The following is a 27,788-nucleotide window of genomic DNA, read 5'->3' on the forward strand; positions in this document are numbered from 1 at the left end:
ACAGGCGCGAACTACACATCCCGGCATGCCCCATTTTCACTGCGTGGGGAGGGCAAGGCTTGACTGGGACTGTAGGCAACCACTGCAGTGGTGATTACAGCCAGGGAAAACGAGAGCCTTTTGGCCCACGTTCCGGATGGTGAGGTGCGATTCTAAGTCGCTTCCGAGACCCGGCTTTTGACGGGCTTCTCGGCTCTGCCAGCCCCAGCCATAAACCGGCACTGTACTGCCGCGCTGCCGAGGTCCTTCTATTCGTTCCGCCAGCCTGCAGGGCTGTCTTCCGCGGCGCCTGATCGCAGGGGTGACCGTCCGAGTCCCACGCTTAACCAAAGTGGCGAAATAGGGACAAGCGAGGACCCGACGGCAGGAGGAGGATGGCCCGGGCACTGCAGACCGTCAGGCCTGGCCGGCGGAGGCCGGAACACCCCAAGGCAGGGGGCGTGAGCTGTGTAGGTAGGTGCGACAAGGGCTGGAGGCTGCAGCCACGGCCATGTGAGAGGGGCTGCCCCGCCGCCGTTCGGCGGACGGCTGCGAGCTGGCGGGGGGCTGGGCCGGGGGCGGGGTGCGCCCGGGGGCGGGGAGGGCCGAGCGGAGGGAGGGCCGATGCCGCCGCCGGCTCTTCCCGGTCGAGGGTTATATAGCTCGGAGCGTGGAGCCCGCTCAGAGGCGGCCGGGAGCGTTCCGACTTGCAAGCGGCGCTGCGCTGCGGAGCCCAGTGCCCAAGTGACAGCCGTGGGGAGTGCAGGGCAGGGGACACGAGACCGCGGGGGCAGCTGCAAGCCGTTGGGCAGCGGTCGACTGCGCCGAGCGAGTCGCCCCTTCCCGGCGCTCCCGCTGCCCCGCACCCCACTCTCCCACCCTCTCGCAACTTGGGTCAAGTTGACAACTCCCGAGGCGGCCGGCGGGCCCGTGCGGTCTCCGCTGCGCGCCCCTCCCCCGGGGTGAGAGGGAGCCGCCGCGCCGGCTCCGGGGACGCTCGGGCGGCTGCTGCTTGGCCATGAGGGCAGCGCGCGCCGACTAACTCGCGGCTGTCACCGCCGCTGCAGCGGGACCGGCCGGGCGGGCGCTGCGGGACGGACGGGCGGGCGGGCGGCCGCCGGCAGGAGGCGCCGAGCCGGGCGGCTGCCGCGGCGGGCACAACCCCGGGGCCACCGCGCCGAGCCCGGGCGGGAGTGGCCCCGCGCAAGCAGGGAGCGGCGCCGCGCACTCCAGCCCGGAGGGCACCTCGAGAGAGGGCGCGGGGCGCAGCCTTCTGGTCTGGGCGGCTCTGACAAACGCCCCGGGGCCGGGAGCCGGGCTGCCCTGCGCGGGGTGAGCGCGGACGCGGACGCTGGACTCGTGCGGGGTTCCGGGCGTCGCGATGAACATCGTGGTGGAGTTCTTCGTGGTCACTTTCAAAGTGCTCTGGGCGTTCGTGCTGGCCGCGGCGCGCTGGCTGGTGCGGCCCAAGGAGAAGAGCGTGGCCGGCCAGGTGTGCCTCATCACGGGCGCCGGCAGCGGCCTGGGCCGCCTCTTCGCGCTCGAGTTCGCCCGGCGCCGGGCGCTGCTGGTGCTCTGGGACATCAACACTCAGAGCAACGAGGAGACGGCGGGCATGGTGCGCCACATCTACCGAGACCTGGAGGCGGCCGACGCCGCGGCGCTGCAAGGTAACTCGGACCTGCGCCGGATCAAGCCTCGCCCCACCCCCGAGCCCTCCCCGGGAGGGCCCCAAACCCCATTGCCCTGGTCAGCCCGGCTCGTCTTCGGCGAGTGGAGTTGGCCCCCTGGGAAAGGAGCACGGTCACCTCTGTTCTAGAAGGGGGAAGGTGTGCCGAACCCTTGTCTTTACGGGGGTCCTCTTTGGGGGCGAATGTCGGGTTTCCTAAACCCTCTGGGGATATCGGGAAGGCAGAGCTTGTTAGCACAGGTGTGAATCCTTAAGAAATGGCTCACTCGCTTTTGCGATGGGAGACTAAGGAGTCTGGGAAGTTGTTCTCAGACTCGACTGATGCATGTCTGTGTGTTACTGTGGTCTGAACCGCTGGGGCTAGGGCGGCATTGATGATTTCACTATAACTTTAGCCGCCAGAAAATAATTACATTGTTGCACCACAGACAGGTAAGTGCTTTAGTTACATTCTCAGCCTGATTGAAAGGTGTGCTGCCTCTTGGAAAGCGCTTGGACGATTTAAGCCTCATTGTAAATTTATTCCGTGTTTTTGATAACCTCAGGAAATCTGCCTCACTGTATACTTATTACCTAACCTGAATCTGAGGGGTTTTGTTTTTTATTTCTTGTTTTTTAAGCCAAAGCGGAGACCATAACCAACCGTAAATATTGGTCAAGGAAATTTGATAATGGCTCTTGCTCTTTGACAAAATTTTTCATTTCCGGAAAATACGTAGAACTATACGGAGGAGATTAACTTGGACCCCACCCCTCCCCCCATATCGATCAATTTTCACCATAAGTATTGGCACCTGCCTTTTAGGCCAAAAAAGCAAAGGTCAAAACTGTTACATTTTCAAAAGTGGTATGGAAGGGTAGCAAATACAGATTTTTGTGTTCCCTGCTGAAACCTAAAAGATAAAGGTATTCAAAAACCAGGAAAGAGATTTGGGCTTTCAAAATTGAGATCTTCTGTGGTAAAATTGCATATTTACCTGTAAACTTGATTTACGCGAGGTGCTTCTGAGGAGAACTCAGAGATTCCAGTGAAAACAAACCAGTGACCTCCATTCTTTCATGAGAAGCTTTAGGTTCATTTCTTGGGTTTGAATGACTTCAGATTGTTAGCTACAGTTTTGATTTGTGAGCCTTAAGGAGGGTTCCCATTTTGAAGGTGCTCTTACTAAAAGAAAAAGAGCCGATTCTGGCCCCTGGTCCTCAAAAAAAGAGGAGTGTGTAGTATTTGTGTTTGGGAGGAGGGGGGTGTTATTCTCTGGGCTGAGATCAGTTCTTTCCAGGTGTCTTTAGCTCCAGGAAGCTGATCCCATGAGGTCTGACTTGTATTGGGCTTGTCACAATTACATGATTTTCCCCTAAGCAAAGTTATCCAGTAAATTGCTATAATTCCCAAAGACTCTTGGGGGAGGAAGGCAGCTGTAAGTTCAGTCATTGGCAAGCCTTATGGTGTTAGAAATCTGAAGCTCACTGTAGTATTTTTGTTTTGTGTGATCTTTGTCCTACTGATTGCCACGTGACTCACATTTTGCACCCCCCACCCTTTCTCTGTTCCATTTTTTCCCCCTTCATCTGGACTTCCGAGGACAGCTGGAAATGGTGAGGAAGAAATTCTGCCCCACTGTAACTTGCAGGTTTTTACCTACACCTGTGATGTGGGAAAGAGGGAGAATGTCTACCTGACTGCAGAAAGGGTCCGCAAGGAGGTTGGCGAGGTCTCAGTCCTGGTCAATAATGCCGGCGTGGTCTCTGGGCATCACCTTCTGGAATGTCCTGATGAGCTCATTGAGAGAACCATGATGGTCAATTGCCACGCACACTTCTGGGTAAATATAAACATCCTTGTTTTTATTACTAGGCCTTCCTCAATGAGAAGGTTGGGAAGGAGCCAGACTTCAATACCATCCTGGAAGACACCTATACTGTTTCACCACAAAGCTTCCTTCTAATTTGCTATTTCCCCATGGTGAATTACACTGTATGCCAGTTACTATCAAATAATTATTTTCTCCCCCCTCCCATGCAGTCTTTCTTGAGAGAGTAAAGGACTGAACATTTTGAGCTAGTTTGAAAGATTGCCATAAAAATAACTAGAGGGAGCATAAAACCCTGGGTTTGTTTATTTTACTTTCTGTTGAGTTTGTAAAACATTGGTTGTTCTTATGAATTCCTGAAGTCAGAGTTTAGGCTTCCAAATTACTGCTCAGCCACATTTTAGAAAGTGCCAGAGATTCTGAGATCAGCATTTGTGGTCCATTGGGAGTGGTCAGGCCACCCTGGCAGTCACTTAACATCCATTGACCAGCCACAGGGTCTGTGGCATTGTCCTGATGGAGTACGTCTCAGAACTGTCTCAGCTTATAAGATGCCTCTCTCAGGAGAACTGAAGTCACCCTGATAGGACCACAGAGTCGCTATATAAGGGGCAGGAGGACGGTGAGACTTGAGGAAGGAGAGACTTGAACGATATCTGCTTCTAACTGTCAGAACGACAGCATCTAAGGATGAGAGGGAAGGAGGGCCTTCTGTTGCTCTGGGGACAAGATGAATCCCAATTTTCCAGCTAAACTTCAGTAATGTTGGGTGTGAAGCTCTCCCCCATAACTGTACACTGTTGACCCACTTTATTCTCTTCCTCCTCTGAAGTAATTCCCCTTGATTTTCGTAGATAGGTAAGAGCCAATAAGGAAAGGGTAAGGAGGTAGGATGTTGCGTTGTTGTTTTGTTTTGTTTTGTTTTTTTTTTTGTATTTCCCATAGGCGGATTAGCCTTCTAATGAAACACAACAAAGAACTGTTTCTTTTAAATAGGTCACATTAAACCTCATTAATTTTTTAGCAACTGCTTAAAAACTTAATCTGGCTTTAGAAGTGCTTATTCAAATGTTGTTCCTTGAATATCAAACCATTTCTCTGATCCTGAAAGAAGCTTCCTTTAACGTTTTATTTTCAAACATGAGCTCTATTTAACCCATTTTCAAACCTCAAGAAATGAACACATAAATGACTTAACTAACTCATATTGATCTTTTAAATGAGTAAGGAGATTACCAAATACAGTTTGGGGAACTTAAGTGTGTTTTGGTGGGGGGGGCGCATGTGCATAGGTGTGTGTGTGTCTGTCTGTCTTGTGTGCAGTGGGGGGTGGGCAACTGAATAAAAGTCCCTGCTGCCATGGGGTCCACAAGAACAAGTGGCAAGGGGGTGCATCAGGTGAGTAAAGGGCAGTACAGATGAATAAACTTGGCAATACAGTTTATCAAGAATCCTATGTATTGACAATTCCGAGTAAAACAAGCAGCCACCATTTGAAATAACACATGTGAATTGCAGGTGGCCTTGTAGTTTTTGTATTTGAACAAGGATGGAAGTGCCTTAGAAATTCCAGTTGATTTTAGTCAGCTCGTCATCCTTAAACAGATATACAGCCATTGGTGGGCTAGTTGTGAACCAACACCAGGATTTTTTTTTTCTCCGTAGCCTTTGACTGAGATGATCCTCAGTTTCTGAACCATAAACTTTGACCTACCCGGTGCTCTAAAATTTAGCTATCTTGCCTACTTTCTCTGTATGATTACTTTCCTGAATTGTAAAATTGCAAATGAAACCACACTTTTAAAGAAACCCCATACAATCTGCAGTTAAATACTTTGAAGAGGAAAGCAGCCTTTTCTCGCTAGACATCCTATAAAATGGGAGCTAATTTAGAGTGTGTTAAGCACAGAAAATCCATAGCTTTAGCTTTGAAAATGCACATCATTTGATATACTGTACTCTAATATTGGACTACTTTCTAACCTAAGGAGAAAATTGAATCAAGTCTCTGACAGAAAAATTATTGTGGAATTGAATCTGTATACTAAGGAGGAATATACCACCTTCCCAGAGTCCTTACTTTGCTTTGAGATGTTGCTTAACTACACAATTTAGGGAGTTCTTGGAAGCCTTGACCATAATGACGTCACTTCATATTAAAATATGGGAGGCTCCTGAATTCTCCAGCTGTTTTTCCCCTAAGCATCTAAACTTAAGAATTTATTTTCAATATTGAGTCAGAAAATTCATTTTAGAGTTGGAATTTCTGACTTCTTGCCGAGACTTACAAACCTTTTAAGAAGTTGAGAACTAGCAACTAAAATTTAAAGGAAGACTTACTATAATTTTTACAGGGACTGGCGGTGGGGGTGGGTGGGTGGGTGCACATATGCAGTGATGTAAGAGCTACCTGAATTCAGCTTCCTTTCCAGTAGTCCTCTTTAACAAAAATGTGTGTGACAACTGTCTAAAGATGTATTGGTTTGTGCTGTTTTCCTTCCAGAGAAAATAACCAGTGTGTCTTTTTACTGTATTTGGCTGGGGGAAAGAAGTTGCCCCGTTCACTTTAAAAAGTAGATCAGCTGAGCAAACAGTTGTGTAGTCATTTGAACAGATTGTCTGGAGCCAGACTTCTAAGTAGCAGTCGATGTCTGTTTTCATAAAACACTAAATGGTATGTTGATCGCGACCCAGAGTTAAAGTCCCATGTAGTGAATTGGAAAGCCGTGTGGACTTCCACTGAAAAGCTGTGGGTGCTCCTACTTCCAAACCCTTCTACTACTGGCCCTGCCTGGAGACCCTCTTCCTCCACTCTTCTACCTTTTAAGGCCTAGCTCAAGTTCTTACTATAATCTTCCCTCCCCACTCCAGCCCTTTTCTGGCATTTTTGCATATTAGAGCTGCAAGGATCCTTAGAGATCATCTTATTTTCCAATCCCTTATTTTCTGATGAAGCTGCAGTTAAATGACTTGTCTAAAGCTTTTTCTCTTCTTGCCATTATTTAAAAAAAAATTTTTTTTGTTCACGTTTATTTATTATTGAGAGACAGACACAGAGCATGAGCAGGGGAGGGGCCGAGAGATGGAGAGACAGAATCCGAAGCAGGCTCCAGGCTCTGAGCTGCCAGCACAGAGCTCCATGTGGGGCTTGAACTCACAAACCGCGAGATCACGACCTGAGCCGAAGTCAGACACCAGAGCCACCCAGGTGCCCCTCTCTTCTTGCCATTATTAATCTCTTACAACATCTCTTAATTCTCCTCCTTTGTGGCACAGTACATGCTCTTTTGTGTAATTTTTTATGCATTGTGCCCTGAAATTCTGAAATAGATGGCAAGCTTTCTGAAGGCAGTTTGTTATATGCTTCTATTTGTTTTCCCCTGCCTGCAATAGAACTCTACTCCTAAGACTAAATAAACACTCAATAAATGTTTGATAGTATAGGCTAGACTTCTGCTTAAATATTTAGAAGATAGCCTACTCAGAGGATACTCACAGGGACCTGTCTTCTGAAATTTCAAAAGGTAGTAGGCATTATGTTGGACTAATTCAAGCTGCATAAGATTGAGGAAATTTCAAAATGGGGCTGGCTCACATTCATAATTGTTTGTATCTCCTTTTGTTTTCCTATACAACTTTTCCATTCTCCCGGCCTCGCCTGTGTGCTCGTATTTACTGTAGTATATTAACTCTGCTCATTGGTGCAAGGCTAGCGACTGTGAGAAGGCCGGTGTTGATAAACCAATTTGAATCAAGCTCCAATTGAATTTACGGCAACCATTCATATTTCCTAATGGCTGGGCCTCAAGCAGAGGATTTTTCCTGTGTTCCTTCCTTGATTCTTAACCTCGTAGTCTGTACTTCTAAGCAATTAGAAGTTTTCACAGTACTTGCCGTTGTTCTGCACAGCCCTCCAGTGTCCTGTGATCCTTCATCGTCCAGTATTCTTCCATCACCAGCAGCTCTCCTAGGAACCTTCTCTTGGTCACCAGTTAAGAAGTGATAGATTTGTGATGGATTCTAGTCAGTATAATCTGTTGTGCGACATCCATGGTTAGGACAAGACCAAGGAGAATGTATGCAATACGATGCACATTAATTGGGGCATAATCACAGAAAACATTCACTTAGGCTCCCTCTGTATCTCTGTGTGCTACAAAAACTTGAAAATACCTCTCTAGACTCCTTTGAAATATGGCAGGTTGGCCTCCATACAGGAATTACAAACCCATGTTTCCCCCCAAAACGTTAATGTTGCTTCACTTGTTATTTTTTTAAGAGGAGTCCAATCTTAGCTTGCTGTTTTTGCGAGACATAGTTTATCTGTAGATCCTTTTTGACCAGAGAGCTGCATTTGGCCTTTATACGTGAGCAGCAAATTGATCCCTGATTAACCAAAAGGGGGTAGCAAAAGCATTTAACTCCAGGCCTTTTATGTTCTGCAGAAATTTTGCATGGTTAAGGGCTAAATCTGTCAAATAGCTAGTCGGTAATTTACTTCTATTGATACGGTAGTCAGACAAGATAATTGGTAGTTAATTAATAGACCACTTAACTTAAAAGGTTTCACAGTTTTAAAATACTAATTACTGAATTAGGCATTTATCTATATCCAAATGTCTAAAGTCTATTTAGTTAAAATCCATCCAGGAAAAGTAAAAGCCCACCACCTAGATCTGAGTAATGTAGCACTTAAAGACATTAGTGCTATGGTAGTACCTAATATCTCATGAATGGTCCCTAATCATTAGTGTTTAAGTTCCTATGTGATTTACTGGTTTTTAATCTCAAATACTGTATTGTTCTCTGGTTAGAGAAACCTAGTTTTGTTCAAGTCCTCTTAGGTTTAGAATTAAAAAAAAAAAAAATCCTTTCTAAAGTGTTCATATAAAACTACTAGGCCAGTACTTCCTCCTTCAAACCATAATATTAAGAATTGTTATACCAAATGTTTTATAAAATATTATTTTCCTATCTTACAATAGCTACTAAAAGGTTAGAATTCATGGCCAATGTTTAAGTCTCTGATAGAACGGGTCTGTTAAATAAATAACATGCATAAGTATCATGTTTGAGCTTTAGAAATAAAGATTTTTTAGGTCTTGAACTGAACTGCAAATTGACCTGGGGTGTGAATACTCTATCTTATTAATTCTTGTGAGCCCACTTCAGAATATCTCTTAGGTAGCAACCACTCAGGTACTTGGGACTGTGTCCCTAAGAGGGTCATTTCATAGCCTTGTTTCTAACATAGAATAAGATCACATGCCCATCGAACATCGAGTTTCTGTGTTCGGTATGTTACATGCTAGGCCCAAATCTATTGCTACTAGAAATCAGTATCTATGACCTGATAAAACATCACTTTACATAAGTGGTATGAGCAGAGAACCATCCTCTAAAAATCTTTCCAACATTTTAGATACATGTTTTAATCTGTGTCTGGTTACCTCAGTTGTTCAGAAAAATATTGCTGAGTAACCAATGTCATATGAAGAAGTAATAGTGCTCCCATAATTGCCAAATCCAGTGTGCAGCTTGATCGTTCTACAGAATGTGATCCTGTTAACCATCTCTGAAACTCATCTTTAGTTTCCACAAAAAGCCCACTTTTTCCTGCTTCTCTTGTCTTCCCAGTCCTCCTGGCCTCCCTGCTTCTGAGATGTCATGATTAGGATTGCATACTCAGACCTCTTCTCACTGTGTACCTCTAGCTGGGTAATCTGTTTATTTCAACGGCTTCATCTGATTTCTGACACCGTTCCCAAGTTCACACACCTGTCTTGGCTGTTCCACTCATTCCCTAAAATCAACAAATCTCAAAACTGAACTCACTTCTTTTTGCCCCTTCTTGAATTCCCTGGTGTGGCCAGTGCCAAACTTGGGAACATCAGCAGTATCTTTAATTCTCCATCCTGCCCGCGTTCATGAGTCCTGACTGTTCTGTTGCTACCATGTACTTTGATCCCCTCCTTCCCAGTCCTGCCTTATCCCATGTGCTTCCATCACCTCTTGCCTGGACTTTGGGAGGAGTCTCTGAACTTCTTTCCCTGTTCCCAGCCTTTGCTCTTCAACGTAGGGTTATCTTAGCAGACTCGAATTTGTTATGTGCCTGCTTAAAGATTATGCTACCCCAAACCCTTGGGTGACCATATTGTTCACAGCATGAAGTCCAGGCTTATTAGAATGGCAGCTTAGATCTTCTAAAGCTGATTTCCACCTGCCTTCCAAACTCATCATCTAGCATATCTCCTGGTCAACCCAAAACTCCCACAGGGCTGGATGCCTCACTGTGCCTTGATGGAGCCCTGAGCACTCCACTGTCTGCCATTTGAGTCCTGGGAGACAAAAGAAGTTGAATAGTTGAGACAAAATGTATCACTACTCCTGAGAGAGGAAAAAAATATTCATAATATTTTCGTGTTAACTTAATAGTCTCTTTGTATATTAGGGTGTAGTCCTTGTAGAATAGTTTAAAGTTCTATCCAGAGAATGGCCCACTCTTGTTTGATTATGTACTGTTATCTCGATTCCTGGAAGCGGAGTTGATGTTTGTTCTTTTCTCCCTCATTATTTCTTCATCTAGGGCTTTATCCATTATCTGCCCAAGTAGAAATTAATCTACAGGACATGTCAAAGTGAAAGCATTCTGTAACCTGTTCTAATGTTAACACTGATTGAATAGCTTGTTCAAAAAGCTTGAATGGAGTGTGCCTGGGTGGTGTCCTTTGCTGTTCATTGCAGGATTGGGTCACTGGGGCCTAGGGAAGAGCTACAAACCCTGTGGCCAAATACTTAACTGCTCATATTCTCCTCATTTATTCTCTCCCTTTAAATTTGTTTTTACCCTAACCATTTTTCAGACTTTTAAGATCTTTGGCAAATTCTAGTGAATTGACTTTAGTTAACTTGAATACAATTCCTTTCAAGAAGTTTAATAACCTCACTTGGGACTTAGAATAATTTTTTAAAGTAGGGAACCCCTTTTTATTTGTTTTTTCCTTGAATTAAAGAATATTAACAGACTCCTCTAAAATTTCTGCTCTGTTTCTTTCAGAAACCAAAATTAAGCTTTGTTCAACTATAAGTAGCCAGTATGCCTCTGTTTAATTCAGATACCTGCCTACGTGGATAGATGTATAGATGACATGTTTGTTTTCTTGATTTGGAATGCTTGATGAATAATAAGGCTCATGACTATGGTGTATTTATAGCCAGCAGACTGGAAAAAGTTCATTTGAGCCACTGTGTTAAGTCCTAAATACCCAGGATGTTTTTGGAACCCCAAATTGTATGTACTATGCTGAATTTCCACTAGGGGGTGTCCTGGCAGGGTGGATTTGTATCTTCTTTCCTTGTGCACATACAAGCGGTAATTTTCCCAAGATAAAGGGCCTTTTGTAGCTAATCTTTGTAGTATGACAAACTCTGATAGTCCTTAAGAAATCGGGAACTACTCCCTGTATCAACTGAATGAGTTAAATCCAATGTTTTGAGCCTGGAACTCTAGGGATCAGATTAAAATGTGTTAATCTCTCTTGGTTTAATTACTGATTTTTTTTTTTTTTTTTTTAAATCTCAGAAGTTACTATAGGAGTTAGCTATTCAAAGAACTAACCCTTTATAGTTTCTATTATCATCTGACCTAAAGATTCCTTTTAGGCTGAGACTTCTTGTAAGCATAATGGGAAAATAACTCAGAGGGTGGTATCTTGTAATTCTTTCTTTGAAAATCTGTAGTGGACAGGTAGAGTGTACAGGCAGTCTTTGGAGTGGGCCAGCCTTAGAGAACTTTGCTATATTGTGGCCTCACACTTAAGATACCACTGTTTGGAGTACAGGTTGTCAGAGCAGGGCTGTAGGACTTAATCCCAGTCACCTTGACACATTTGGCCAGCCATTGGGTCCCGGTCGGCCTGGGTTTGCAAGCTTACGCCATCCCAGCCCTGGAGGGTGTGCCTTTCAACACAGGGAACACTTATATCTTTCACTTGATCTTACCCAGCATGGCCCATTCTTAGATTCCTTTTTCATTTTACTTTATTTGTCAATTCTCTTAGAAATCAAGTTCACACCTGTCAGGGACCATTTTCCTAAACGCTCTGAGACTAAAATTAAGTGAACCACAGGGAAAAAACTGAATATCCTCTCCTAATGATCATAAAACTTTCAACACTGCAGCAAATGCTGCTAGAATATTTAACAAGTCAGGGCAATTACTGCCGCAGCCTTGAGTGCTGTCAAATTAGCCCAACTGACAAGCCACTTAAGATGAATTCACATTTGGAAACAAAACATTACTTGGTCTGTGAAACTTTCAAAGATCACACAAAGTGATGCATGAAAGATGGCCATGGTGTTAATATTGTGAAGGTTGTTTTTTGTGGGGGTTTTGTTGTTGTCTTGCTTTTTTTGTTTTGCTTGGTTTGGTTTGGGGAAACCGTGCTGTTTCTCTCTCATTTGCTGCTGCTTGCATAAAAACGTGAATTTTTCTTGCCTTTCTTTCAAATAGCTTAGTACTGGAATTTTTAAATATTAACAAGGTTCAGCTTCTTAGTGTTATTCTAAACAATGGGGCTCAAAAGAACACTTCCCAAATCAGTGTAACTGGGAAAATATTTGTGGTATAACTTATGTAAGCACATGGGTATTTTGAGGACAACTGAAACTTAAAATTCAAAGCCTGAATTTTCCCACCTGCAAATTGCACTTAACATACTGCCCCCTACTGATTTCTCAAGGGTTTTTAAAGACGAGATAGTTCTATTATCTCTTGGGAAAAAGACACATCAGGTATAATAAGTTATCTTAAAATAGTTCTGTACTAACTTTTAATATTTTTATGTTTGCTAGACTCTTCTCTGTCAGGTGTCGTAATTTATATTTTCAGTGGTTGTTTCTGCTCCTAGTAAAAGAGGACTGGAGGAGAGAGGGTTAGAGGAGAGGTGTTACTGGAAAGCGTTGTTGTTTCCCAGCAGCATCTAGGGTTCTGAATGGAAGGGGCTGGGCAACTGAAACAGCTGCTTAGCAATATGGTTTTGAGGCTTCTTCTGGTGGTCAGCTACTGGCATTTTGCCGGAAGCGTGGTCTGGTGCTGTGTGGAGGGCAGGGAGGCCTGGGAGCCATACATAGTAAGAACCAGGAACTGCAGGAACTTGAAGAAACAACATCACCAAAAATAGATGGCACTTGTAACCAAAATAGCCTGTAAATATATGCTTAATGAGTCTTGAGTGCATTTACTATACTTTTATATAGCACTTAAATTTTACAGACCCTTTCATAAACACTCTCCTCTCATTTGAGCCTCAAAGCAACCCTGAATTAAAGAGAGCCATTATCCCCATTTTTATGGATGAGGAAACAAACTGAGAGAGATTATAGGACTAGCCTAAGGTCACCCCTGGGGAAAGAAGAACCTAGGACCCAGACCCTCATCCCAAGACTTTAGTTTAGAACTTCTACAAATACTTAGCTGGGCCACTGGTTCAAAGCTCCTTGTCAATTTTCTTCTGTGAGTCACTTATGAAAGAATCCCCCTTCAAATGCTGATTGTTTTTTTTTTTTTTTTTTACTAGCTTAGTTCGTTTAGCAATGACTAATGAACCCTAGCTTAATATCTCCAGAAAGTTTGCTCCATAAATTAGACAAGAATGTAAAATTCTAGACTAAAGAACTAGCACCTCATCAGAATTTTATTACTAAAGCCCAGTTCATGTGTTTTTTCCCTGCCTTTTCTGTAATTTTTCATGGTTTGCATCTGAGATGGTTACCTCATTGAGAAGACTGTAGGATATTCTCAGTCACTTGGCTTCCTTGCTTTTTCTGGTTCACATGTCGACATTGACAAGCTGGACACAAAAGGTAGCAAATAAACAGGGCACTTCTATGAGGACTGGCTACACAAAGTTCTAGAAATACTTGGTACCATAAAGTGTCAGTAACAGGATGATTTGAGTTTTGTTTTTTGTTGGTGTTGTTTTAAAGCTTATCTCCTGGAAAATGTAAAACTTTTATTCTGTTACATAATAATCTTACGGGATTAGAATTCCAGATAACTCTATAAGCTTTGCCTTTGGAAATGCTAATCATGGATTTTCAAAATTATGCAGTTTTGCCCAGCTGCTGTTGTCCAAACTTCTGGCCCAAGCATCTGATTTGTAAAGGGGCTGTTTTCCTAGGTGGGGTTTTTTCATAGGCTTACCAAAGCATGAAAGCTTCAGAAAGGTAAATGTGAAAAATGGAAAAGGTAAAAGCTGAGGTGGAATGGCCCTAAATTCCTGGTCTTGAAAGCTGAGCCTTCAAAGCCTCTGTGGATGCAGGGAGAGGACTTTGAAGCCTCCTAGGTCTCTGTTTGCGAGCCTGTTCTAATGGCTAAGGGGTTGTCCTAGTCCATTTGCACTGCTGTAACAATGCCATACACTGCATGGGCTATAGACAACAGAAATTTCTGTCTCACAATTCTGGAAGCTACAAGTCTAAGAAGATCAGGGTGCCAACAGATTTGGCATCTGGTGAGGGCCCACTTCTTAGTTCATAGACAGCTGTCTGCTGAAACCTCACATGGCAGAAGGGGTGAGGGGTTTCTCTGGGGTCTTCATTAGAAGGGCACTGATCCCATTCCTGAGGGCTCCCTAAGGCCCCACCTTCTCACTCCATCACTTTGAGTATCAGATTTTAACATGCATTAACATTCAAAACAACAACAGAGGGGCTTGCCACTGCTAAAAATGGATCCAAGGCAAATATACAGAGAATCAGTCCATAAACTCTCATAGTTGTCTGTAGAAGGCACTGGGAGCCCTTGACATTGGTTTGAACCAGGCTTTATCTTATAAACATAAGAATGGAATGGTATGGAGAGTGGGGCTTCCCAACCCCTAATATCCCGGTTCAGAGAGTGAGGGTAGGATAGAGGGCAGCAAACTTAATCTTCCAATTCTGCTGAGTTTGTAGGAGAAATTGATCTGAAGCCCCTTGAGGTTTAGAGTAGACAGATTCCCTAGCTCTCGCTAGAACCCTGTGCTCAGCCTGTGTTCCAGAGCAGTGGCAGTAATGGCATCATCTGGCAGATTGTATGTTAGAAAAGCGGACTCTCAGACCCCCTCCCAGACCTCCTGGGCCAGAATCTGTATTGGACTCGGATACCGGGTGATTCTTTGGCACATCAAAGTTTGAGGAGGAACCGGTCTTGAATACGCATTTTCCTTCTCACTTTCTCAATATTCTCCTTACCCTGCCTTTTTGTTTTTCTTTCCTGAGCTAATCAGCCCTTTAGAAATCTCCCAGACAAGAAAAATGCCAGACCACACACTCTGTGTTCCAATCTTACTCTAGGTTTATTATTATTATTATTTTTTTTTTTTTTTAATTCCGGTCCAGTATCTAAAAGGAAGAGTGCAGGTGCACTTTTGCTCCCTATTCCCCTTGGTCACCGTGCCCAGGATGGAGTTTCCAAAGCCCTAAGAGTCACGAAACAAAATGAAGACCATGCATTAAAGAGCTACATTCTTCCTGCCCAGGATAAGTTACAACCTTGCCTATTGTGCATGCCCCTTTCCTCTGCTCCTGGCCCCTGGCGTATCACTGGCATCCAGTATCAGATAATGGAGGGTATGATTTCTCAGACACCTGCTGTACCTAAGAGGAGGTCTTCCTTTTTAGTTTTCACAATTTAGGAACAGTTTAGGTGGTTTTGCCAGAGTTGTGATTGATAAGTGATTAGTGCCATCTTCTGTGATGAAGCTAGAATATACCAGACCAGTTACTGGATTAGCAATCATTGTCCTTGAAGATATCTCTTAATTTAGTAGTGGAGTGGTAGTTTGAAGGTACTGACATATAAGCTACAACTGATGGGCTTTTGAGCCCAAATTTAAGTTGTGATTTTTTAAGTCCAAAATGCCTTCTGAATCCAGAAAAATGTCATATACTACGAGAACTAAAGCTTAGAAACAGTTCTCAGCATGGAACCTGATTTGCTAACGTGCATGTTCCCTCAGATGTTGACGAAAGTTTTCTCTTTAACTGTGCCTCACACAGCATAGAGACCTCATAGACCCTCATCTGTAATGAGTAAATTCTATGTTGTTACAGTACACACTTCAGAATAAGTTTTCAGGAGTAACTTCTTGATTATATTTTTTACTTACGTAACGATTTTATTATTTTTGAAGATTCCACCGTAAGCAAACTAGGAAGCAAGGGAGGATGTAAACTGTTTACACATACGAAATACAGAGGATGATGAAAGGTGATCACGGGGACGTTGCTGGGCCATGCTGTTGGAATGGGGGCAGAGGGACAAAGGAGTCCGGCCCCTACAGAGGGTCTGAGCAGTGGCTGAGCTTGTGTGTGCAGTGTTTATGCCTCCTGGAAGTGGTTAGTAGTCACTAGAGCAGGAGCGGGGCCTCTGCCCTTTGGAAGATCTGTCGTTATTACAAGTTCTGAGATGCGATCTGAGTTTGGGGCAAAGCAAAGGGATTAATGACAACATGTTGTTTAGCAGACTATTTGGCTGCAATTTTGTGGGTTATTTTCATCATTCTGTAAAGCGTTATTAAATAGGGAAAGGGGCCTGAGCTTGAAGGAGATCATGGAACACTCCTTTGATCATCTGGGACTCGGCCAGGGGGAGGGTCAGGGAAGACAGCGCTTCAGGAACAGTGTTCAGCGTTCAGTTTCTTTTAACATACCGAGCTTCGCTGAGTTTAACCGAGACACAGAAAAACAATGTTTTGCAGATAATGTGTAATTTTGTTAATATGTAAGAGGTTTGAACTCAAGTTCCATTATTTTAAAAGGCACAGTCATGACATCATATAAATGTTTAATGAATAGATTTTTACTGCTTACCAGATGCTGGCATCTACACTAATGGAACTGATACCGTATTGAGTCATTTACGAGAGTCTTATGCAAGTTATACCTCAGTGTTACAACTTGTATTTCGAATGTGTGCTAGGAATCGAAGAAAGCATTATTGGATATAAGTCGCTGTAACATTTTTGAACAAAGAAACCTTGGAGAACCTTCTCTTTTTGTCTCACAAATGAGTTAAAATCAAGATTCAAAGAGGTCAAGTAATAAGGATGGTTAGCTGATTGGCAGTTGGGACCATGTGGACTCCAAAGACCAGTGTACTTTACAGACAGATTGAGTTTTAAGTTACCTCCTTTCCAGCATTTCTGCATAGCAAACCCTAAAATGCAAGGGAATGTTGATGTGTGAGTTGCTGCCTTGGGGTAGATTCATCCCATGCTTTAACAGTGGGAAGGCAAGTTAATGAAGCATTTATTTTTGCTGAATAACTCATGGTGTCATCATCTAGGTGTTCATTTGAAAAGCCCAGCTCTTTTATTAGCTTCTTGGTTGCAGGGCAACTGTAGGAATGTACTAGTGCATGTGTGTTAAGCATTAACTGCTGATGCCTTCAAACGTTAAACTAATCCCCATAGCCTCAAAATAATAACAAAAAGGACAGTAGATGTAACACTGGTATGCATTCAACAGTTATGACATATTCTTTAGCCTCTCTTCTATAGCTAAAGACGGAATGTTTTGTGTCAATCTGATAAGAGATTTTGATGAACGTTTTGTTAAGTCCGAGATTAGTTCCAGGCTTCAGTATCGTGGGGCTCTGTTGCACAATTTGTCTGGAGACTTTCCTGTCTCTACAAACACACCAAATAAGAACAACAAAAAAAAAGCTGTCATTCAATTATAATGGTTTCAGAATTTGTGCTGTTAAGTGAAACTAAAAGATTTAGAGTCAATCAATATATTGCTAGCAAGTACAGATTTAGTTTTTACTTCCTAGTTAAAGATGATTTTGTGGGGCCCCCTGGCTGGCTCAGTCAGAGGAGCATGCAACTCTTGATCTCAGGGTCGTGAGTTCGAGCCCTCATGTTGGATGTAGAGATTACATAAATAAATAAAATTTTTTAAAAGATAATTTTGTAATGAAAACTTTCAACTATCACATTCTGTGGTCAAAGTGAAATTTCTTAAGTTTGGTGGTCAGTATATTTACCAAGCAGATACCTGTAAATCTACAGAATTAAGAGTATTTAGCCATATGTTCCTTTCCCAGGTTAGCTTGGGGGTATGTCACCGTTTTTCAATCTTTAAACACGCTGATGATTTATCCTATTAGCCTTTTTAACTGCGCTCACTATATTTTCACAGCGCCTTCAGTAGTTTGTATGTACTACTGAATCATAGTTTTCCAGGAGCAGTGACTGAGTTTTCAGAGAAGAGTGCCACCAGATGTCATTTTAGCTTTGTAAATAAGCAGTATGTTCCTTTGTGATTCTGATAAAGATAAGTTACTCCAGGAGGCGACAAAGGCAGAAGGAGCAGAACAGCAAGTAGAGTTCTTGCACCAGGTGGAGGGGCCGTGAGGGTGTCCAGTCAGGTGTTCTTTGTGCAGTGGAGTCTTAACTGTACTTTTTTTTTTTTTCAAGTTGTGTATATACTGCTGTTAATTTGGGGATTCTGAAAAGCCTTACTATTTTATATGTGCTGATGATGTTAATCCTTTTCCCATCAAAATATGATTTATGACCTTCTTTACAAATGAAAGTCTTCTGTTTTTTGGTGTTCACATGAGAGATAAACACTTTAAAATGATTCTTTTTCAAAGATGCTTTTTCTGGACTTGACCGTAAGACAGTTATACAAACACACAAAAATATGGCATGAGGCCTTTTTCCTACTGTGAGAAATTAACTTTGCTTTTCCCTTAGTGTCCATTAACCTGGCATGGCTTGCAAATATGGAAAACACATTCTAGGTGTTTTACCTACACCTTTAAAATGTCATCAGTCTCGAAATTTCAAAAGCTAGGCTTTGCCAGACACCACATTTCTTCACATTCCCTTTTGTCGAACTTTAGGCTAATTTGTCCTGACAGTGCAGCCACAGGCTGTGTGTTGCTGTGTGTCATTAAGAGCACCAGGAATGATCTGGAGGGTTACAACTGTTGGAAGTTAATTTGGCGTAAACCTAACTTTCAAAGATTTCTCGAGATATGACATGTCATGTCTGTGTCCAGTCACACTTCTGTTTAAGGAATTCTTGTTTATATTATAAATATGACCTTTACAGTTATCTTTCAAAGTGCCCAGTGCTCTGAAGAACCCCGAGGAGCTGTAGCAATATTAGATTTAAGTATGTTTCATAAGAATGTCAGTGTCCATTTGAATGTCCCCCTCCCTCCTTTGTTTTTTCTTTTTAGTCAGCAGTAACAACCCCATCAGCTCGTGGCCAATTATGGTATTGGAGTCATGTGATAAAATTACTCATGAGTATTCAAAGGTCTGTCTCCACACTTTTTAGACAGACGCAGAAGGAGACAGAGATAAGAGTTATCTCTTGCTGCAGATAAAATACTCCCTAGATCTGTTCCAACTTTAAATTCTCCCACCGACAATGCCAATGAATGTATATTGGTTACTGACTCTGAGACCCCCTAGATCGAGAGTCAGCCATTTTTCCTGATGGAGAACTACATGTCCTCTGTTTCGCAGACATTTGAACAGAAGGACGTAGCGACGGAGCGCAGTTCTCCGACTCGGGTTAAGCGTCTAGCTAACTTTGCCAGCCACCACTGACACCAGCTGATAACTCTGCACTTTCTTTAGAGCCCCCTGTATTGGGTGGTAACTTCTGATCTAGGTAATCCGTCCTGAGAGTGGAGATCACACAGCAGTCCAGGTGTTCAGTGAGTTATCTGAGTTGCCCCTCTCAGATCCACCGATGGTGGCAGACGCATGAATTTATACTTAAGCCGTTCGGATGTGCTTTTAGATTTGCCCTTTATGTTCTTTTAATGACTCTTTGAGACAAAGTTAAAGATCACGAACCTTAGCTTGAACTGACTGGTGTCATGGCAACTAGCACTTCACCTTTTGCTGGTCCCCATCTCATACATGCTACAATATTTGTGCACATTAATAATTCATTGCAAAGTGCCAGATTTCTTTGTGCTGTCAGACTGTGTCAAGGACGGAATATGCTGTGCTATCTCAGATGTCATCTACCAGACTGTTGAGGGCAAGAGTAATTAGAAAAGAAAACTAGTCAGGTTACTTGGGAAAATTCCTGAAAATATGATGCTTTCTAGCCACCCATTTATAGCATTTTTCTTGTAAAGTAAGGGATAGAATTAGTGTTGATCAAAGTTTATTTGGTAATGTGCCCCAGACACAAGGCAGGACTTGGGTTGTGGAAATAAGGCACAAGCAGTAATTGCTTGCCTCCATTCAGGCAGCAAAGGAAATGATTAACAGCCTGAGTGCTCAGTCACGTGGATCAGGCTCCAGTGCGAACCCTGAAAACTCAGGTTTAAAAAGAAACCTCAGTGGTCCTGATGTGAACGCTCTTACCTCAGGCTTGCCTTTGCCTGGCACACACTAGGAGCTGAGTGTTTGACCCCAGTTTTGGGAAACCGTGAGTTTGGGTTTTGAGGCTGACCCCGGCCTTGGATGCCTTTTCTCACCTCCCAGTTTCCTCAACCTTGTTTGTTCTCAGCCTTGATAGCAGTGTCATTGTATTAGGCCTATAATTGGTGAGCTTCCTAAAGAATATAGGCCTTTGTCTGAGGATGTAGAAAATGCAATGAAACGACACATTGGATTTCACTTATACAGAAGGTCGTGTTTGTCCCTGATTGGGCAAAGAAATCACATATTTTAAACCAGACATTGACCTGCCACTACGTTTTTTTTTTTTTTTTTTCTTTTTTGACTCTCCCTCCCTAAAGGAAGCTTTAAAACAAACCTGTGTCACACTTTACTAGCTACTCAAAGTGAAGCATATTTCTCTGAAAAATGTTTACAACCCACAATTGGAAAAGATTTTAGTCAGCCGTATTTGGATTCTTTTCTTCCTCTTTCTCTTTTTTTCCTCCTTCCTTTAAATACAAAACGAGTAGCTTAAATGTCCCTGCAGACTACTTGGTGGGAGGGTGGGTGGGGAGGAAAGCAGGCCCAAGTCACAGTTTTTAGAATACACAGGCATAATACCCTGTGGATACACTAGAACTGTTCTAGTGCTTTAACAATTAAGTGCCGGTAAGTGTAAATTCTGCTTAGAGACAGGCACAGAACCAGCTCCCGTTTTAGCCATCATCATTTGGCCAGATCATAAAACAGTACCTGCCTGTGATAGATAGATGTTCAAGAAACACTTGTTGAATGAGTAAGTTAATACCACCAGACTAATTTCAGGAAAAGGGGAAGGGGTCATTAATCAGTTTTAGAACATGCAACAAATTAAACTTAAAAAAAAAAGTTAGGAACTTGTTAATCTGGTATCACCTACATTTATATGGTGCAGGGGATCTGGATTGGTCATTTAACACCTGCAGGCAACAACGAACGTCGCACACGAGCACAGGGAGGTCATTAGAGCCAAACTGCTCTGTGTCCATGTGTTTCTAGTCAGGGCCAGCTGCCAGCTGGAGTGAGTGGTCACTGGTGATGTGAACAAGCAGGGTCAGCAATTCAGATTCATCAGGTGATTAAGCAGCAAGTTCTTGCCAGTATTCTATGCTGTGTGTCGTTTCTTGGGATTTAATATTGAGACTTTCTACGTACTTAAGAACTTAAAAGTAAGATCCTTTGAACTAAACCTATCCCTGTCTTCTAAGACTAGGCAAACTTTTAATACTTAAAACTGGTCTCCGAATAACGTCAAGAATAAATTTTATACTTTTTAGTTAATCTGGGAACAGTTCATCATAACCAGATACTTAAAAGAAGACTTACAGACTTGCTTACTTAAGGATACATTTTCTTATTTAGATTTAATGATGTTACTTTATTGTAATTCTTAATATAATGGCCATATATAAGCTGTTGAGTCTAAAATTGAACCTATAATGACCTGAAGTACCAGGTCTTGCCTTTTTTGCTATCAAGCAGACCAAAATAATAATTATCGTAATTGCCCTAGCCATTCCCACTAACTACTGCAAAGAAGTAAAAATCCAGCTGAAATGTGTCTCTCTTCCATCCAGTAGTATGCCAGGTCTCTGAAGTACGTAAGGCACATGGTTCACATTCTCTCTTCCACAGGGTATCACAGGGGAGTAATTCTCCCATAATCTTTGAAGCTTCATCTCCCAGCTTCATCTGAGGCAGCCAGACAAATAAATACAAAACAATCAAAATCAAAATCCCATAGAACATGTAATTATATGTTACGGTGAATGGTACTGACCATATGTCTTAAAGAAATATGAACAAAATTAAGGTGGTATAGAATTATATAAAGGCTCAACACCTCCAGTAGAGAATTATTTGGAAACTCCTGTGACATAAGCATGTTGAAAAGCATAAGAGGTTTTGTAAACACGTGACTAATATTATACTTTGAATGATGTAGGAGGGCATTGGCAGTAGATTGTCAGATTAGAGAAGAATTCATGGGTAAAACCTCACAGGTGAGAAGGGTGCCCTGGGCAGCAGCAGTGAGGTGGCCCAGAAAAATGGGGTAGGAGTTGGGGCGGGGGAGTTGCATGCTAATCAGGAGGCAGACTGGGGACCACCTTGGGACACTTGACAGACATTCGTCTGGCAACTGTGTGCACCATGGATTGGAACACAGAAAAGCTTCAAAATAAATGGAATGACCGTTTTTGATCTTGTACATGCAAAAATTATTGTAACAAATTAGATATTTATGCAAAAATTCAGTGATCCCTTAGCCAGGAAATCCTCAGAGAGGGGCATGCAACTCTTCTTTAAGTCCAGTGTGTATTGTTTGGGTTTTTTTAACTTCATAAATCATGGGGAGGCTGTGTTGGCAATGGGATATAACTCAACAGTAGACAGATTGCTCTTTGCTGCTTTCTTTTAAGAAGCAGGTTATAAAACTGTTGGGAGCCTGGTGAAGTAGTTAATAGATCATCTTAAGCAATTTGAAGTAATTTTTTTTTTTTTTTTTAAATACAGCCTTGTTGTGTCTTGAAGGCAAAAGATCCAGAGGGAAAAAGAGTTTAGCGAATAAGAAATCAATGCCGTCCCTGGGTCTGTTGCCCTGGAACTTCTGCTACTTGCTTGGCTACACTGGCCAGTCACCTGCTTCTGTGGGAAAGTCACTGCCCTGTAAACCTCCACAGAGGGGTGTGTTCATTCAGAATGCTGTAAGCTCTTGGCAGTGCAGTCAGCATAGGACACAGTTTTCATTAAAATGATCCTGTACTTTCATCCCGCGTTTTTACATCCTGAAGTACTTTACCTCCTGTAGATACAGGGTAAGCTGGAGGTCCTCTCACAGACCAGGAGATAGCTGTGTTAAAGTGTCATGAGCATAAAAAGATCTCTGACCTGGGAGTAGTTTAGATTAGCAGATAACTATCACTTGAAAGGTGATAAAGAGTCTTCGACTAACGGCTTTCTTTTCATCTCTGGAGATTGTCCCCAAAAGCTCTTGTGTTACAGTCCTTTTGGTCACGGCTTTATAATAGGCCTGCCATACCAATGATACGGTGTTATGTTAACCAGACACTTCAAGGATCTTCTCTTTTCATGAATGTGTAAGATTTTTAAATGAATTGGGAGACGTTTATTATGTGGGTAAAACATTAGGTAGGATTGGCTTTTAGATGAAACTCACAATGTCAGTTCTAAAGCTTCAATCTTCCTTCTCTTTCAGACCACTAAGGCTTTTCTTCCTACAATGCTGGAGATTAATCATGGTCATATTGTGACAGTTGCAAGTTCCCTGGGATTGTTCAGTACTGCTGGAGTTGAGGTTTGTCTGTCTAATATAAAGCATTTCCTTCCTTCAGTCGCTTTATCCCGAATATCCCCAAATCCTGTAAAGAGTACCTGTTGCCCATACATTTATGAAAGCACTCTACCTGTGTGCTGTTTGTGGAATGTTCTGCGATACCCCAGGGCCAGCTGGTGAGGTGCAACTCTAGTATCTTGTGCCATAAAATCACTTCTGCTAGTTTGACAAAGCAGCAGCAGCAGCAGCACTGGGTGGACCAGTCCTCAGTGTGCCCCATTTTCATTAGCAGTTCTGCATGATGGTTGTGGGGAGGTGCAGGGTCAAGAACGAAACCATGGAGGGCAGTGGCAGTGCCACGGGAAACAGATGAATGAGGCCAAAGGTTGACGTTCTGTTTTGGTCAACTTGCCAGAAGTGAGCCATCCTGTATCAGGTCATCAGAGAAGATGGCTACGGCAGATGTGAGGTGTCTCGCAATGTTAGATCTGTAGAACTGGGCTTAATCAAGCCCTGTTCTTCACCACAAATTGTAAAGTGCATGTGTGTGTATCAGGCTGTGCTGTCTGTCCTGTGGGAGCCTATAGCATAGAGTTAAAAACTGCATGCAAATATGCAAAAGAACACCAAATAACAGATGGCTTCCATGTTCTACATTTCCACTCCTACATTGCAAATGGGACAAAGGAGAACTTTCTATACCGTGTGTTCTTAGGTAAAGGTCTGGCTTAAGTTTGCAAGGTGTAGTTATCATTTTCTTCACTTTACACTAAAAAGACAAGTGGATCATAACAACTTATAACCTAAGCTAGACTCACCTTTGCTCTCATAGAATTAAACAAACTGGATTTTTATTCTCCTTTACTGAACAAGAGGCCATTTGTAAATTTCCAGAAACTTCAAAGTGAACCTTTCTCCATTTTTAGCTTCAGTGTGTTAGCCTTTATAGAATCCTTTGTGGTAACTTCCCCAAAGTAATATGATACTTGGTCGATGTGGCAAAAAGTGTTCGTCTGCTGTTGCTTTGAAAATATTATTTCTGCACCAAACCACATCAGATAGCTGTCTTTTAAAATGCTTTCCTTTTCTTTGCTTAGTCACCTGTAACCTTCTGTTTCAAACACATAACCAAAGTAATAGGATCACGGAAGCTTGAGTTCGGTGGGTTTGGTGGGGGATCTGTGCACATACTTAGTGTTTCTGTTCTCTCCCCCTCTAACTCAGGATTATTGTGCCAGTAAATTTGGAGTGGTGGGTTTTCATGAATCCCTGAGCCATGAGTTAAAGGCTGCTGAAAAGGATGGAATTAAAACAACGTTGGTTTGCCCTTACCTTGTAGACACGGGCATGTTCAGAGGCTGCCGAATCAGGTCAGTGAGAAACCTATCTTATTGATAAAAAAGCTGGTTTAGAAATCATCTTTCCATATTGGGAGAATATGTAGAATCAGATCTTACCCTATAACTATCATTTCACAGTTCAACCTGTCATTTCATTGGTCAAGGTTTGTAAAGTTCCAATGAAAAAGCTTAACAGGTGAGGGTCGGATACCACACAGATACTAACATGAGGAAGTCAGTCTAGAAGCATCAGAAAGGAATTGGCCTCTCTGCACCTTCAAGAAGAAAACATAAATATCCAGGATTTTCCTTAGAAGGCTACTTCCTTAGGAGTTTTTTTTTTTTTTTCTTTAGTATTGGTAAATGAATGTGACTTTGATTTGGATCTGAAACAATGTCACTGCCACAAAAGAGTAAGCTTTTCTTTTAAAAAGACCTTTGAATATTGCTCTCCAGATTTGGGAGCTTCCTTTTTGTGGAGAGTATATATAGGTAGATTCATTGTGACAGAATGAGAAGAACTATTTAGATTTACTAAAGACAAAGTAAAATTCCCACCCACTTTGAAAGGAGGCATATGGGAATATAAATGCCAGGTCACGTAGGACTTGAACTAAGCCGGTAAACAAGCTCACAAATCTTAATAGGATACTTGTGAAGACATGCTTACTTTGAGATCTTTCTGGGAAGAATTTGAAAGGCAAAGGAAGATAACTGAACCAGTTCCCTGTTGGTGAGGGCCATTCTTAACACATCCTGAGCCTGGCCAAGCTGGGAAGCAGGTGGAGCTTGATTTGAGTCATTCCAGTCTCAGGCTGACTCCCAGTCTGGACAGGGACCAGACTCCAGCTCTGCCTCTTTTCCCGTGTGTATGTGTGTGTGTGTGTTTCTTCGTCTTATATACTTAGAAGCCAATTGCTGAGAGTGTAAGGAGTCCTGTTTCCTATTTAGCATCATGGCAGGTGTCCAAAACTGTGGTGAGACAATGAAAAGTGAAAGGAGTACGTTATACTATTAGGTTATTTTAATGTGTAATGTAATGGATTCAGCTGAAGGTAGGATGTCTATATGTACTTTGTTTCAGAGACCCCCGAGAAAAAATAACCTTGGAATGTGTGTAACTGACTTCCTTCACTCAGGAAGGTTATGCCAGTATACACGCCATCATTTCAACAACACTTAGCACTGAAAGTTTGGCGTTGGGGTGCCTGGGTGGCTCAGTTAAGTGTCCAATGTTGGCTCAAGCTCAGGTCATGACCTCACGGTTCATGAGTTCTAGCCCCACGCTGGGCTCTGTGCTGACAGCTCAGAGCTGGAGCCTGTTTTGGACCCTCTCTCTTTGCCCCTCCCCCACTTGTGCTCGGTCTCTGTCAAAAATGTTAAAAAAAATATATATTAGAAATAAATAAAAAGTATGGCATAATGTTTGGGTTGAGTGTTATGCCAAACACTGTCTTCTTTTTCTATTGAAAAAAATAGAAAAATAATATGAAATACATTTTAAGGCATTTTAAAAACATGATTTTCTCATTTTATAGAAAAGCAGACTGATTATGCTTTTTTTTTTTTGTAGCTCGTTTTCCAGACTATGCAAATAAAATGTATTCATAGTAAGAAATTGTGGAAAATACAGAAAAGCACAATGAAGGAAACAAAATGAACCTACGTTAGATAACACCGTTATTAATGTTTGGATGTGTATTTCCAGTCTTCCCTAGTTTGCGTTAATTAATTTTATTTTTCTAATGTATAACTTCCAGGAAAGAAATTGAGCCTTTTCTGCCCCCTCTGAAGCCGGATTACTGTGTGAAGCAGGCCATGAAGGCCATCCTCACCGACCAGCCCATGATCTGCACCCCCCGCCTCATGTACATCGTGACGTTCATGAAGAGGTAACTCGGGTGGGGTTCCCTGGTGCACTGCGTCTGTCTCATGCCCGCCCCACCCCTATAACTTCACATGAGACATCACATGTTTGCTAATAGCCCCCTTTCCCTTTTCAGCATCCTCCCTTTTGAAGCAGTCGTGTGCATGTATCGGTTCCTAGGAGCAGACAAGTGTATGTACCCATTTATTGCTCAAAGAAAACAAGCCACAAACAATAATGAAGCAAAAAATGGAATCTGAGAATCGATCTTTTTTGTATGGAATATCATTTCTATCAGAAGACGATCAAGGTATTTCAGTCCTATCTACATCAGCATTATTGACATTCTCTGGATTCCAAATCCATGTTGACTTTTTTTTAAATCAACTTTTTAAAAAATAAATAAAGTGTAAATTAACCGACTAGAATACTTGGAAAATGTGATCAGCAAAAGTGAGCTTACCTTGTTGCCAGCAGGCTCCTTTTCGGCCGAACCCTAAAACCTGTCAAATCTTTTAGACAAGCACTGTGTGACATCTCCAGGCTACCATTATTTTTTTTAATGAGCAGAAAGTCTAGAGATGATAACAACAGTGTGTTTCAGCTGTGTGGGTTTTTTTTTTTTTTTAATCTCCATGGAGTTTATTAATTCTTGTAATTAAACTCTAGCCAATTGACACCCTTGCAACTTCAAGGACTGATAGTGCTCTATTTTCTCATGTTTTATAAGTTTCAGTTTTGCAAAGCCTGTGTGGCTTTTCGTGGTGTTTGTGTGTACAGCTCTTTTGAAAAGGAATTTTGAAATCTCCACCAATTTGAAGTAAATGATGTTTGATTATTACAGTAAAGGTGATCAGGTCTCAAAGTCATAATGACTGAAGTGTTAGCCGGATTTTTAATTTTATCTCTGAAATCTTCCCTTAAGGATCTATTACTCTGGAGACCTAGTTATCCACAAAGGTCATACATTTTCTACCTGTGAATTTTGCTGCATACAGAAAGTGCCCTTTCCTCAGGAAGTTGCTGTGTTTCATTTCTCTGAGTGGACTTTTATCTAGAATACATAGCAGCTCTGCAAAGAAACAGTTTCTAAAATTGGGAACTTCCGCATTAAAAAAAAGTCCCCATTTTTGTGCCAACTATGATTACTGAGGGGGAAAAACCATATTCTATGGAGTACGTATGGAAGGGTGTAAAGATTCTTAAAGTTTTATTCACATTGGAGAACAGCAATTGACATTTTTACAGTATTTTTTTGTAAAGCAAACTATTTTGTGCCTTGAATTTGGTAAATGTGTATTAGTGAAATGTTGTTAAAGTGGACCTCTACCTCTGTATCTAAATGTATACCATCCACTTGT

The 27,788-nt window shown here is 42.3% G+C and overlaps 1 protein-coding gene across 2 annotated transcripts; it reads left to right on the plus strand.

The window, feature by feature from the left end:
* Window positions 1-27,524, plus strand: RDH10 (retinol dehydrogenase 10). 2 transcript variants are annotated; one of them, XM_042923684.1, is made up of 7 exons: window positions 1-453; window positions 1,401-1,649; window positions 3,257-3,492; window positions 23,143-23,241; window positions 24,445-24,590; window positions 26,321-26,452; window positions 26,564-27,524. In XM_042923684.1, exons 1-7 carry the CDS (start codon window positions 375-377, stop codon window positions 26,685-26,687), a joined length of 1,065 nt encoding a protein of 354 aa, XP_042779618.1. In that variant the 5' UTR covers window positions 1-374; the 3' UTR covers window positions 26,688-27,524. The 2 variants fall into 2 exon arrangements, with proteins under 2 accessions (XP_042779618.1, XP_042779619.1); XM_042923685.1 differs by lacking the exon at window positions 1-453 and having other exon boundaries at window positions 1,151-1,649.
* Window positions 27,525-27,788: the final 264 nt, after the last annotated feature.

The sequence above is a fragment of the Panthera leo genome, chromosome F2 (assembly GCF_018350215.1).
Source record: "Panthera leo isolate Ple1 chromosome F2, P.leo_Ple1_pat1.1, whole genome shotgun sequence".
Lineage (NCBI taxonomy): Eukaryota > Metazoa > Chordata > Mammalia > Carnivora > Felidae > Panthera > Panthera leo.

Excerpts from the sequence above, each read along its gene's own strand:
- RDH10 (XM_042923684.1), top strand. The coding sequence starts at position 375 with ATGGCCCGGGCACTGCAGACCGTCAGGCCTGGCCGGCGGAGGCCGGAA. Across the intron at positions 24,591-26,320 it reads TTCAGAGGCTGCCGAATCAG|GAAAGAAATTGAGCCTTTTC; the intron begins GTCAGTGAGAAA and ends TATAACTTCCAG. Across the intron at positions 26,453-26,563 it reads ATCGTGACGTTCATGAAGAG|CATCCTCCCTTTTGAAGCAG; the intron begins GTAACTCGGGTG and ends TTCCCTTTTCAG.